The 14760-nt window shown below is 46.7% G+C and overlaps 1 protein-coding gene across 4 annotated transcripts in view; it reads left to right on the top strand.

The window, feature by feature from the left end:
• Positions 1–249: 249 nt before the first annotated feature.
• The window catches only part of Stox2 (storkhead box 2), a 235392-nt gene continuing 220881 nt past the window's right edge, over positions 250–14760 (top strand). Inside the window, exons 1-2 of one of the 4 annotated variants that reach the window (XM_029480538.2) lie at positions 250–496; positions 698–1135. In XM_029480538.2, the coding sequence (XP_029336398.1) occupies positions 781–1135 (355 nt within the window). In that variant the 5' untranslated portion in view covers positions 250–496; positions 698–780. Of the gene's footprint in view, positions 1136–1408; positions 1682–14760 lie in introns of those variants that run through there. The other 3 variants (XR_015048652.1, XM_085843961.1, XM_085843962.1) reach the window with 3 other exon arrangements.

Genomic DNA, 14760 nt, shown 5'->3' on the forward strand with positions numbered 1-14760 from the left:
GATGGAGACAGAAGAGGGTCCACTGGAGTTGGGAGGAGGGACTGATGACAATTTTTCGTGCTTGACTAGGCTTTTTAAAAAGCTACTTCTTAGGGTACATTAACCAGCCAGCGAAACCACTTGTTTCTGAGGGGAGGTGGGAGGTGGGGGCGGGGGTGGAGCGTGGGGCGGAGCGACATTTCGCTGCTCCGGAATCCGTGCCTTCTCAGTGGCGCCGCGCGTCCCCCTCCCCCCTCCGGATCTGCCCGGAGCTGGGCGCTTAAACTCAACTCTCCCTGCCAACGCCGCCACCTTCACGGTCTCCCGTACCGGCCTTCTTGGAATTCCTCAGGCCGGGTCCAGCCGAGGGAATTCCCCGGATCGCGGCGAACTGCCCGCCCCCTCGGCACCCTTTCCTCCGGCTCTCCGCCCCCGCTGGAGCTGCAGGCTGCCAAGGAAGGCTAGGGTGTCACGGCTGGAAAATGAGTTGTGCCCGGAGGGTGGCCGGGGGCTGCAGGTAACTGGCGCGGGACCCCGGGGGGCAGCAGGCTCTGCGTCGGTGTCCCCTTCCGGCACTACCGCGCGGCGACCTGCTGCGCCCTCCCGCGGGCTGCGCCTTGGGGCTCCCGGGCTCCCGCGGGGCAGGACGGGCGGGGAAGGGTGCGGACCCCCCGCCCCCAACGTCAGGCAAGACTGACTCTCCCCTCTTGTCCCACAGCCACTGTCCGGTGCCGGTTCCCTCCAGCAGCCCGTAGAGGCGGCACCGGTGAGTGCAGTCCGCGCAACCGATGCCTGGTTAAGATGGAGAAGTTTCTGCAGATCGCGCCACACTCTCTGGCCATCGTCCTGGGCCCGGCCGACAGCTCCGCAGAGAAGCCCGGGACAGTTCAGCCCTCGCCCCCGGTTCCCACCCAACCCCGGCAGCTCGCCCGACACCACATCGGGTACGAGATCTTCGCAGATTTCAAAGCGGAGAACATGCAACACTTCTGGAACAAGAAGGTCACAGCCGCGGTGGCCGAGACTTTTTTCCTAGGCTGGATCGACGAGCAGGTCTTGCTGATCCAGGGCAAGGAGGAGCATTTAGAGGCGCTGCGGGAGGGCTGGACGCGCAGGGCTCTGCGACCCCCCTCTGGCTTCCAGATCCGCTGCTTGGGTGAGTGCCGCCGCTCTGTCGGGCTGCGGGGTCCCTGCCCCCGGCTCCGGAGGGCGCTGAGCCTGCGCTTAGGCCAAGTTCCCGGGGTCCCAGGATTCTCGCGCGCATCTCGGTCGGGGAAGGGGTCCGCGGCGCTTCGGGAGCGTGGAATCGGGGGACTTTAGGGCACTTGGAACGTGGACTGCGCCTTTCACCACGCGCGTCAGGGGCGGCCAGGGGAGCCTCCTGGCGGCGTCTGTGGCGCGCCTTACGGGGCGGTGCCTGGGGCTGGCCAGGTAGGCGGCGCGGAGTTCTAGGGTGCACACGGGTCGGGGATACGGGTGTCCGCTTTTCCACGCCTCGCGGGCGTGGGGAGTGCGGGCCAAGCCGAGGGAGGGCGCGGAGAGTCGGGATTCCAGTGGTACCAGGTCTGCGTGGCCGGCCCTTCAGCTGCGCCTCGGTCCCTACGACATCCTTTTCCAGGGTGGCGACCTCGTGGGGCACGTCGCTCGGCTCAGGTGTGTTGGCGCCGTTCTCACTCTCCCGCATTTCCGTACAAGACAAAAGGTATAGTTCTTTGCTTGTGGAGCAACTTCCAAACAGAACTGTGTGATTGAAGGTGGAGAAAAAAAGACAACAGAGAGGAGCTAGGGAAAACGTATGATCTTTTAGTTTGTTGGTGGCGAAGGAGAAAAGAAAATACTGAGCAGAATAGCTGGAGAGGGGTTTTCGTGGCTGAAACTCAGGGTTGTATTGACTTGTATTTTTATTGCAATTCTACTTAATATGTTGTTCTTAATCCCGGGCAACCTGGCGCTTGGAAAACTTTAGTTTTGGATGACGGGCCCGGTGGCTAAGAGCAAATATAGCACATAGCGATGTTTTATGAAACGATCCGATAAAGAAAGCATTCTTTCTAGTTCCAGGGCTTAAACATTCTTTTATGACATTTTGGGAAGAGGTCAAAAGTTCAAACTGTAGAAGCCCGTAAAGCGACCTTCTGTGGTCCCCGCGGCCCCCCTGAAGGATTAGCTTTTACCTACTAATGTGTTTTCTATGCGGATGGTAAACAGATAGCATTTTTATTTTGCTGTATTTTGTCCTTTTTTTTTTTTCCGTAACAGAGATTTGTTTTTGTGAAAGTTCCTTTGAATGGAGCAGACAAACATCTAGTGAAAGCTTGTTTCTTATTGTGTCTCAAAGACCGATCTTGATTCTACCCCTCCCCCCAACACCCCCCCCCCGCCCCGCCCCGCATCTCCCTAGTTCAGCCCCTGTAATTAAGCTGCCTGCGCTACTAAAGGGACCGAGATGAACGCCTCTGAGGGTTGGTCTGCCTTGACTTCTTTTACAGTGCAGGACTTGAACATTTGGCGGCGAATCGTCATCCTTAAGTTTGTGCACGCACCGTCAAGACCTTTTCTACAGTATTTTGTTAGTTTCTTTTGAAACTCGATCTCAGGCTGCTTTTGTACTTGGATTTGGAGTTTTCATCTATGTACTTTATAGTCTAATGTACCCCTTGTAAAACTGAAAAGTTTGACAATGGCCTCCGTACTCTTGTTTCATCTGGAGCCCGTTGCACCCCCACCATTACAAATTGGCGATGGGATCTAAGGAACAGCAACATAGTTTCATTTGAAAACATTTCGGTATGTTCATTTTTAAAAAAATGTTATTTTACGAGTCTTTATAAATAGATAGCAATGCGTGATCTGTCATATTCACCAGAGAGAAGCATTTTGACAAATGTGAAAGGTTCCAAATCCATTGCTGAAGTTGCTTGATTATCGCCGTTATTGTGAATATTGCCTGTTGCAGGCTGACCTTCTCCTGATGGGAGTCTGCTTTGGCTACTGCAGGATTGGGCTCAGCCCTTAACTTAGGGTCTTGGGTTGGAGCAAGATGTTTCATCTTAAAACCCAGAGGCATCAGATAAAAGAACTGGGGCTGGGGAGTTGGGGGTGGTACCTGCTGATATGCAGGTGGCAACTGCCTTTTGAACCCCCTTGGGGGTCAAGATGTCTGCTGGTGCTTGCTTCACTTTCTCCCCACTAATGGTGGTTCTAATGATGGGTTGTTTGAGAGATTAGGATGTGCTATAAAATTCTCCAACGGGAATGTCAATGTCTGTGGCAGGCCCCCTCTTTTCTTGGAGCTACTGGGGACCGGCTCACTGCCTTTCACTCTGAAGCACTATGTTACTACTGGTGACAGATCGAAAGAAAGAAAGAAAGAAAGAAAGAAAGAAAGAAAGAAAGAAAGAAAGAAAGAAAGAATCACACCATAAAGCGATGAAACTTGATTTTGAAAAATGAGATTGACATTTTAGCATGCCCTCGGACTCAATCTATGTACAAGAGCAGGAAGCAAACACTGGCTTTGATACTTTTTAGTAATCTGATTTTTTGGTTTATATTTTAATGTTACTACATATCTTTTAGTAAGTCTTCCAACTGATCTTCTATTTTGCACTTAAGCATGTGGTCAGATACCTTCACTCTCTTTTGTGATCTTAGTTAATGACTTCATGTGGGTCAGCCACAGAACCAGAGACACCAGTGAGCACTGCAGAGGGCATGGTATTCCTACTTGCTGAACACGAACCAGGCGGGGCTCTGAAATAACCGACAGCCAATTGTTAGCTCACGGTTTATTATTCTTGCAGTACATAATGACATTCACACCAGGGATCATTTTCTAGATGGTTCCTTAGATCCCACCAGGGACAGTGAACTTGTAGTGAACTTGTTCTCTCAGATTCTCCCAGTGAAGAAGAGAAAGGAAGGCTTTGTTGCCAGTCTCAGATGCACATCTCCTGGGCCAGTGCCCCTACGCCATCCTGGACGAGAGGCTGCATAGACAGTACCTAGAAACTTTTGTCTTGCTCTGCCTTTCATATTTTACTTCATAGCTTACTGGGAAGTGGGAAACATCTACATTGGAAAAATGCAAGAGTTTCAGTGTCTGTAATCCCCAAAGTATACGGTTCTAACCAGCTGTAAAATTTTCCGGTGAGGGTTGGACGCCCAAGTGGTGATTACAGGATCAACCAAAAAGGAGGGAATTAAATAACTCAAAGGACACAAAATTTCAATTTGGCATATTCAAATCCACCACTTAGAAATATTCTTTGAAATACCCTATGGTATGCAAATTGAATCCAAGGGTCATTTTTTAATCTCTAGGGTACCCCCAAAGGAGACTTAAACATGTATGCAAGAAACTAGTTATTATTTTTAACTGACTGAGAATTTCAAACATGCATAACACGTTTTAAAAGTGTCCTGTAAAACACTTTACCTTAAGTCCGGTACATGTTCGTTGGGGTTTTCCAATGCCGATCTCTTGTCACTTCCTGAAGATACAAGGGCTGATAAGGCATGCGGTTTGGGGGTTGGGGTTCCGACTGGAGATGTTGAGCAGTTAGTTTGGGGGCTGAGGTGCCGACTGGAGGCGCTGGGCACTCAGTTTGGGGGCTGGGGTGCAGACTGAAGGCGCTGAGCCATCAGTTTGGGGGCTGGGGTGCAGACTGGAGGCCCTGAGCAGTTTAGGTGCTTCCTGGGCTTTTTGTTGTGTGTTTTGGATGAACGAAAAGTTACATTCACTTTGTAAGCAGGCAGGATAGGTTTCCTGGGGTGAGAGGAGCCAGGCTTTGTGTTGGGTGGGGGTGTGTGCTGGCCTAGGAAGGCTTCGGAGCAGCAGGCTGGAGCCCGGGTTTGCAGGACCTCAGGTGCAGGGGCTGCAAACTTCAAACCCTGTTTGGAAGTGGATGGGCACGCAGTGGAAGCTGTTGTAAGGAGCAAGGGCCCTGTGTGAAGGGTTGGAAGGAACTGGGAACAACTGGGAGTGGGGCTTTTATGCCGGGAAAAGGAATGTTTTAATAAAGTTTTTTTTAGAGTCAGAGAAGGTGACAGATGGGCAGGAGGGCACAACAGGTACAATTTATTATTATCTGCAGTCATGGGGACCAACCAGTCCCGTATTAGAGGATTTCTTTTATGATACACTATAACTTATGCTGTCCACAGTCCTTGCCCTCCAAAGGATGCCAATCTGTCTGCTTGAGTCCAGGGGCCTCTCTGCCTTAGCCCTAGACTCTTGCGGCTTTGTGTGGAGCCACACTGTGGGCCTCTATTCCATTGTGCTGGGCTCCTGGGTTTTCCCACCTGTTAATGCTCACCGGTTCCTCTAACTTCAGATCCCAGGGATGCTGGGCTACGGTCTCTGTCGTCTGCAGAGACTTCTTAACATTTGGTTCTTAGCTATTCAAATAGTTGTGAGCAAGTATACTTTTAAGACCTAAATGTACATTTTAGAGTGTAGTTAAGACCTAAATGTACATTTTAGAGTGTAGTTAAGGCTAGTCCTTTGCATTAAAAAATGTTCAGAATATGCAGGTGTTATTTCATTTGGAAAATTTTAATAGGTGATGTCAGTAAGATTTTCTTTCCTCCTCCCTTCTTTCCCTTCCTTTTCAAGACTGCATTTTATGCAGCGCAATAACGGCAATAGCCTTAGACTTCTACATAGCTGACAGTGGCTGTGAATTATTCACCATTTTGTTTTTGCATCCAAGGGCTGCTCTGAAAGTTGCTCTTTTTAACATTTATATGTTTAATGTATAGGAGTACATTGTAGCTGTCTTCAGACACACCTGATTAGGACATCTGATCCCAGTACAGATGGTTGTGAGCCACCAAGTGGTTGCTGGGATTTGAACTCAGGTCCTCTGGAAGAGCAGTCCTGTTAACGGCTGAGCCATCTCTCCAGCTCCAAGAGTTGCTTTCTTAAAGACGCTCTTTCAAGAAGTAAATTATCAAGACAAAATTGATAGGCGGTTTTTTTCTCTCTCTCTCTCTCTCTCTTGGTGACACAGCTATAGGCCGTATTAGACCAGATTAAAAGTAGATAAAGGCAGGTTTTTTAGGAGGCAGCTCTTCGGTAGGTTTGCTGATCTCACAGGTCAGTGAAGGCTAAAGAAGGGGGGTTTTATAGAGCTTAGGGGAGGAGTGATTACATGCCAGCCAGGCACTGGGATTGTGTCCATACATGGCCAAAAACTGAGCAATCTTGGGTGGGTTGGCAGTCTTGGGTGGGTTGGCAATCTTGGGTGGGTTGGCAGTCTTGGGTGGGTTGGCAATCTTGGGTGGGTTGGCAGTCTTGGGTGGGTTGGCAATCTTGGGTGGGTTGGCAATCGTCTTGGGTGGGTTGGCAGTCTTGGGTGGGTTGGCAGTCTTGGGTGGGTTGGCAATCTTGGGTGGGTTGGCAGTCTTGGGTGGGTTGGCAATCTTGGGTGGGTTGGCAGTCTTGGGTGGGTTGCTGGAAAGAGGGAGACAGGGAGTGATACACATTAGCTTGGAGTTTTCTCCGAGGGAAGAAAGTTTTCTCTGTGCAGGTGGGGTTTGGAGAAGGAGGGCAGCCAGGGTTTCCCAGATTGTGCTGGGGATGATCAGGGGTTTTAGCCTAACAAATATGTTTTAAATGTTGCATACCCTGGACTGGAGATATAGCTCAGTGGTTAAGAGCACTGGCTACTCTTCCATAGGACCTGGGTTCAATTCTCAGCACCCACAGGGCAGCTCACAACTGTAACTCCAGTTGCAGAGGATCTGACGCCCTCTACAGGCATACATGCAGACAAAAATACCCATGCACATTATGTAAATGCATTCATGATAAAAAGGTGTATCCTCCAGAAAACACTTGCACACTTAAAAAACCAAAATGGAAGCTACTCAAAGCTCAGTACTTTAGATCAACTTAAATTTGCTTAATTAATTGAATTAGTTGCTTTAAACTTCTTTGATTTGGTTGGCTAAGTGGTTAGTTAAGCACTGGCTGCTCGTCCAGAGGATGTGGGTTAAATTCCCAGTACCCACATGGCAGCTCATAACTGTCCAAGGCGATCTGACACCCTCACACAGATTAATGCATGCAAAATACCTATACACATACAAGCAAAGAAATAAAGTGTGGAAAAAAAACTTCTTTGATTAATCTAGCAACTGGGACACATACTTTCTCTGCTCTTTCTGAGTTGGGAAGTAGAGAATGAATCAGATAGTTCTAGTTAGTGAGCCAGCAGACATTCGGAAATTTAAAGAAAATTTGGTTTTGGTTTTTGCTGTGCTGATAATTAAACTCTGGACTTTATGCATATTGGGTTAGTACTCTGCCATCGAGCCATATCCCCAGTCACTGAAATATGAATAAGGCAACTAGAAACTGCCCACCCCCACCCCCACCCTCCGGGCAGCTGGATGCTAAGGCGCATGTGCGGAAGGACTGGCAGAATGCTAAAGCGCATGTGCGGAAGGTCTCTCTGTTCTAGCGCCTCATTTTGGGTGAAGTTTGGATAATGAGACAGGTAGGCAGTAGCAATACTGACAGGGTTACACATGGAAGTTAGCCTGAAGTACTTGAGGAACAAAAGAGAAAGCCAGAGGGGTTGACCCAGGTTAGCCCAGTGGAGGCATGCAGGATTATACTTCCGCATTGAGGGGATATGAATCTTCAAGTACAGTGTGTTGGATTAGATTTGTAGAAAAATCTGAAAGTATTTCAGATATGATCTTATTTCTTGAAGATGTTTGCCTGTCATATTAAAACCTAGGATAAGTCTAAATATGGGACAGTGATGTAATTAAGTATTCATTAACGTCCAGTCAGTCATAAAAACATTTTTATGAACCACCTCACTCAGGGTCCCAGACCCTCTAAGCAAAGGCGTGCTGTTTCTATATGAGGAAAGATACAAAGTGAACTTCCGAGCTTGCCTAGAGTCAGCGAGAGGCTTCATGAAGTCTTGCACATTTCAGGGCTAATTGTTTTTTTATTATTACTTCGTTGTTTACTTATTATCCTAAGCGTTCATTTGTCTTCTTGTGAGTTTGTTTTGAATTTGGGAAAGGAAGTGTATGGAGAGAAGAATTTATTGCTCATTATGAAGTTAATTTAAGGAAGTGGTTCTCAACCTGTAGGTCACAACCCCTTTGAGGTTGCACATCAGACATCCTGAATATCAGCTCTTATATTATGATTCGCAACAGTAGCAGAATATTACAGTTACGAAGCAGCAATGAAATAACTTTGTGGCTGGGGGTCAGCACGACATGAGGAACTGTATTAAAGGGTTGCAGCATTAGGAAGATTGAGAGCCACTGAACTAAAGGAATGTAAAATGGAGGAGGTGTCTGGGTGCCGTGGAAGCAAATACTTTGTACTCTCCGCTCCTAAGACGCAGGGTATGAGAGAGGGGAAGGTGGAGGTGATGAGAGAGCTTGTGCGTAGGATGGCCTATGAAAAACAGCAAGGGTGAAGATGACGGAGAGGAGGAGGGAGCAGGGGACACCAGCTGGCCGCAGAACTGTGCCTGGCTATGTGACCTTCCAGGAGGACTTCAGGTTGGAAGTCCTGAGACAGGCAGGTCCTTTCCAGTTTTCACAGACTTTCTAACCAAGTGCCTTCTCAGTCACCAAGGCAAAGAGGCAGGTGTAGGGAGCTAACCTGTTCATCTCTTGGTATCCTCATGGAACAGGCTGCAGGACTTCGTGTTTAGTGCATGGCCAAGTTTGGTTCCCAGCGTTCATGTCTAAAGCTGGTCATGGTGGTGGCACGTGCTTGTAATACCAGCTCCTAGGGGGCAGAGCCTGGAGGATATCCCTATGGCCATCTAGCGGAATTGGTGAGCCTTGGGCCCCAGTGAGAGAACTTGTCTCAAGGAATAAGGTAGATAGATATAAGGAGGGATGACATCCCAGGTTGCCCTCTGGCTTCAACATACAGGTGCACACACATACACGCACACACATATACGTGTCACAAGAAGACAAATGAACGCTTAGGATAATAAGTAAACAACGAAGTAATATGTATACGTGTACATACAGCATATATACATAGAGACATTCTTTATCTGACTGGTTACAGCAACATTGGTCCTACGGTTGAACCCCACTGGCAGTATTTATCCAGAATCTTGGCTCTTCCTCCAAGGAAACTTAACTGTCTTGCAGGTTCTGATGGTGACTCCTCCCCCCTGCCTCTTTTTTCCTTTGGTCTGGATAAGCTTGGAAAGTCTGCCAACTTTAGAGTTAATACAGAACTGTGGGACACTTGAGTAATTTTTGTGATAGCAGAGACTCTGTGAGCAGCGTCTCACGGTCTAATTTGTCTAGGTTGATTTCCTTTCGCCAGAGCTTGGTTATTAATTTATTAAAACATCTTGGTTTGAGGAAAAGTCTTTAATAGTTAACTGTGAAAAGTGAATATGGGGACATGAAAGGGAGACCTTAGGAACTGTGTCTGCCCCCAGATAATCTGGGCTACCCTGTCATCTTCTTATTCTGTGTGTATTTAGTCCAAAATTTACTTATATCCAGAATGAAAATCAGGTTTTTATGTTTGTCTCAGTTAGGGTTTTATTGCTGTGAGCAGACACCATGACAAAGGCAACTCTTGTACAAGACAACATTTAATTCCAGCTGGCTTACAGTTTCAGAGGTTCAGTCCATTATCATCGTGGTAGGAAGCAAGGCAACATGCAGGCAGACATGGTGTTGGAAGAACTAAGAGTTTTACATCTTGATCTGAAAGCAGCTAGAATTACACTATTTTGTCCGCAGGCAGTCCTGAGAAGACTCTATTTCCACACTAGGCAGAACCAGAGCATAGGAGACCTCAAAGACCACCCACACAGTGGCAAACTTCCTCCATAAGGCCACGCCTGCTCCAACAAAGCCACACCTGCTGATAATGCCACTCCCCGTGAGCCAAGCATTCAGACACAGAAGTCTAGAGGGCCAAGCCTATTCAAACCACCTACAGAAACCTGGAAAAAAATGTTAATTTTATTGGATATGTCTTTTAGTTTCATTACTAAATTTTTGTTTTGTTTTGTTTTTTTGAGACAGGGTTTCTCTGTGTAGTCCTGGCTGTGTGTCCTGGAACTCACTCTGTAGACTAGGCTGGCCTTGAACTCAGAAATCTGCCTGCCTCTGCCTCCCAAGTGCTGGGATTAAAAGTGTGTGCCACCACTGCCCAGCCCTAAATTTTTATATATTAAGTGTACTATATTCAAATCTGTTTTTATTTTTGGTTTTTTTGCTTTTATTTTTTGCTTTTATTTTTGTTTATTTTGTTAAAGAATGTGGGTACTAAAGTAATTTTCTAAAACTATATCTCCTGCTGTATTACCTCCTGTCTGACTCCCGTGTGCTGGAGTTAAAGGCATACACTACCATGCCCAGCTATATTTTGGCATTTTGATACCTCATGCATATAGAATAGATGTTACTTTTTATATAAGCATATAATATACATTTCTGTAGTTTATACAGAATAGTATAATACAAACTTCACTTTCTAGAAAGCAGAATGGAAAAACAGACTTTCAATATTTTTTTTCTTCAGAATATTTACTTTCCATTCACCACTGTTCTTTTCCTTTTTTCTTTTTCCTTTTCCTTTTTCTTTTTCTTTTTCTTTTTCTTTTTCTTTTTCTTTTTCTTTTTCTTTTTCTTTTTGGTTTTCTGAGACAGGGTATCTCTGTGTAGCTCTGGCTGTCCTGGAACTCATGCTATAGATCAGGCTGGCCTCAAACTCAGAAATCCGCCTCCCGAGTGCTGGGATTAAAAGCGTGCGCCACCACTGCCCGGCTTTCACCACTGTTGATAGACCATTTTAACTACTTTTTTCTCTATTAGATACATCTAAAATATACTATGATTGTGTCTGTGTATATGCACAAGCCTGTGGTTCTCAAATGTTGCAAGGGACCTGTTTACAGCTCATGAGACAATCTCGGGTGTGAGTCTTCAGGTATCTTCCTCTTTTTTTTTTGAGACCAGGTTTCTAATTGACCTGGCACTCTGTACATAGGTCAGGCTAGGTGGCCCACGAGCTTTCAGGGATATGCCTGTGTCCACTTCGATGTCACCGGGATTACAGGCACACACTACCATGCCCAGCCTGGCGTGTTACGTCTGTTCTGTGGATCCAAACTCAGGTCAGCATACTGGGGATGCAAATACTTTGCCGTGCAAACCAGCCCCTAAGCATCTTTTAGTCTCCAAAAAGCCTCAGATTTTTTTTTCCCGTGGGAGAGAGTCAAACATCAGCTTTTCGTAAATCATTCATACTGAACTGAAATAGCACAGCCCACCTGGCCACGGCCGTGCTTCCATTTAAATGCCATCCTTGATTTCTTTCCCTTTAACCTCACGACCACAGCGTTGATTTGCAAACCTGACTATTCCTTGGACACTGAGCTCTGGGTCAGGGATTGTAAGGGAGTGAGGTGGAGGAGGACCCCCAGTAACAGGCAAAGAGCAGCAGTGGGTGTGAACGCTGGGATTACAGGCATGATACACCACTGCCCAGCCCTGGGCTAGAGATTCTTAATATCATGCTCCTGCCTGACAATAAACAAGCAGGTGTTCACTGACACTTGTTAAAATGCAGGAAGGGAGATTTTATTGAGGACCATGGCAGTAGGTATAGGGACCATAGCAATGGCCAACTTTTCAACTTCCAAGCTGGGGTGAATACGATATTCTGGGGAAAAGTACACGCCATCGCCTTGGCTGTCAGACTGTTGAAACAATGGACTCCAAGAAACTGGAATTTCTCTCGAAGGATCTATCATGTAGCGGGAAGAAAAAGACTGAATGTCAGCGGCCAGGAGCGGCCAGGAGCGGCCAAAGGAGGACCTTCACACAGTTCTGACAACTTGTCGGCTCAGTTGTGGAAGACTGGAGCAGAGACGGATGGGTAGGACCTGGACCAGAATTGCTCTGTTAGGAATAACTCGTGGTTATCTACTTAAACTTCAACTTCATGTTAGGACTATGAAATAGATTTAGGGTGGAGTGTTCCTGGATCTCTCTCTCTCTCTCTCTCTCTCTCTCTCTCTGTCTCTGTCTCTGTCTCTCTCTGTCTCTCTGTCTCTCTCTTCCCCCTTAGCTGGCACATGTAGACCAACCTGGTCTCCAACTCACTCCCGGGCTTGGGCTAACAGCATGCACCACTGTGGTTGGCTTTACTTTACCCTTGTGACTGGCTTATTGAGGTTGGGTGCCTGAGCCTAGTTTGTTAGGGTTACCAGGACACAGGTTCTGACCTGAACCAGCAACCGACTCACAGAGCTGAATGCCGAAGTATTCAGCCGGAGCAAGTGGCAGATTTGTAACTGAGGGTCAGAGTGGAGGGGGAAGGATGGGGCATTATTTAAGGAAACGGAGGGTTCTCACTGAACACAGATCAGGTTGGTGGGATTCACTTGGGCGTGGTGGAGGAAGAGAGACCGATCAGCTGTCACGGATGATGTTTCTGCTAAGCTAGCTTAGCATCGGTCTCTGTGGAAACCACACACACACACACACACACACACACACACACACACACACACACACTGAATGAATAGGCAGGCCTAAGAAACCAACCGTTCAGGAACTTGTGTCAAGTTTGACTAAGCCAAGAAAAGGTAGCACTGATCCGGGCTCACAGGTCAGGGAGGGGCAGTGGAGGGCACAGTAGCAGAGGCAGCCATTTGATAGGTGGAAGCCACGTTAAATGCTATTTGGAGATCAGAATTGTTTTTGTTTGTTTTGCCAGTATAAGCATCCAATGTTTGAGTACCTTGGTCGAAGGGTCACCCGCCGCAGGGTAAGGAAAATGCTGGCCTTATATCTATCTGGCTCACACTAGTTTCAAAGCCGCAAGGACCCTCCAGGAATTCTAGAGACTTTTAGGAGGTGCAACCCCAGCTTTTAGGTTCCAGCCTGAGGTCCAGGGTCGCGTGCTGTTCCTGTGGGCGGTTAAGCTTTTGTCCTTATCTGTTCTCATCGGAACTCTCCCTTTGCCCACATGTAGCAGTAACCATAGATATTTCTAATGTTTCTGAATCGAGAAGGACGGGAAGACAGGAAAGCTGTGCCTCAGGACAGGAGAATCTTCAGTGTAGAGAGCGCCATGGAGATAACAGCCACACTGCTAAGAGATGAGATTAACCGACCGATAGATGACTGATTAACCAGACACTCTTTCCCTGAAATCTTTACTTGATAAATTCCTTCTCTGCTTACTTTCCAGGTTTAAAATGAACGTAAGAACCAGGCTTGGTGTGAATAGCCTGGCACTGGTGAAGCACGACTTTAATCTCAGTGCTCTGGAGGCAGAGGCTGGAGGATCTCTGAGAGGCAGGGGCCAGCCTGGTCTACATAGTGAGTTCCAGGACAGCCAGCCAGAGCTACGTGAAGAGACCTTGTCTCAACAAAACCAAACCAAAACCAAACAAACAGAACCTAAATATATCTCACTGATAAATAAGTTTCCTGGGTGAAACAAACAAACAAACAAACAAACAAACAAAACACCTCAGAAAACACCAAGATTCTTAAAATGATGTGAGTTCCTTTGTTTTCAGGAGTGTGGCCAAAAGGAAATAAGCTGGCTCTCCCAAGGTCCAGCCCTGTGTAGCTCTGTTCATACTGAGAATTTAGAAGCAGGTTTAGCCAGCAAACTTACACACAGTACGAATAAGTCATACTTCAAACTTACGTATTCAAATTGCTTCGTAGATAAAGTCACATTTGTGTGTGATACCTTTTAAAATGTCAATTGGAAGGATTTTAGATTAAAACTAGAAAAAAGCTAAGTATGGCCCTTTAAAACAAATTTTCTTCTTTCTGTTAACATTTCTGAAAGTTTAATAGTGGAAGATTAGTTTCCGGCTGAAAGAGTGGAATTATAGCTGCTTTCAAGAACAGTTGAATATGAATTGTCCAGTTCACGTTCGTCGGTTCAGCTCCGCCGTCAGAACGTGAGTCTACACCGGCCAACTACAGGTCAAGAGCATGACCTACACTGAAAGTGCTCTTGTTTCCAGGGAAGGGATTGTGTCTGGAGGGAGAATGTCCACATTCTTCTCATAGGTGCTGATGCTTGCAGCATGAAGTCGGGGGGAATGCAGTTAGCTCCTTGTAACACTGTGAACATACTTAATTTTTCAAGTAGAGCGCCTTTGTGCTGACTTTACCCTTAAGCCGCGAGAGCGCATCCAGGCATTTCAGTTAAGACTGCCTTCTCCAGCGGTAAAGGTTCAAAGGGTTCCCATGTGTAGGTCAGTTATTGTGTTTTTATTCTGCTTGTTTATGTAGCACTGTATTCTGCTTGCTCACATTAACAGGTGATTTTGAATGTGTCCTTCCCATCAGACTGTAACTGTCTTGAAGGTAGAGGCTGCAAACTTTGACTTATGTTTTCTAATCCAGTTTCCCGTGCTGATGCACAAATTTCAGCACTGCATAGTTGTCCTTAAAAGTATTGTTAATATGAAGCAGATGGCGGCAGCTGCGGCTCCAAACTATGATTTTTAGACTGGGAAAAGTGCTAATTGTGGGTAAAGATGACATAAGTCTTTATACTCTGGCAGTGATATTGTAAACTAATTTTTTCCCCCCGAAAGCATTTTAGCAGTGTGTGTCCAAAATCACCCTGATGTTCACATGGTTTGATGTGGTCATTTTATCTCTAGGACCAGATATAAAATAATAATGGATCCTATAGAGGCATAGGTCTTTCCATATACAACTTATACGGAAAAAAAAATACTTGTATGTCCTCTGTCATGAATGGAAAGTAGT

Source organism: Mus caroli, unplaced genomic scaffold (genome assembly GCF_978045245.1).
Source record: "Mus caroli unplaced genomic scaffold, Mus_caroli_1 scaffold_10, whole genome shotgun sequence".
Classification (NCBI taxonomy): domain Eukaryota; kingdom Metazoa; phylum Chordata; class Mammalia; order Rodentia; family Muridae; genus Mus; species Mus caroli.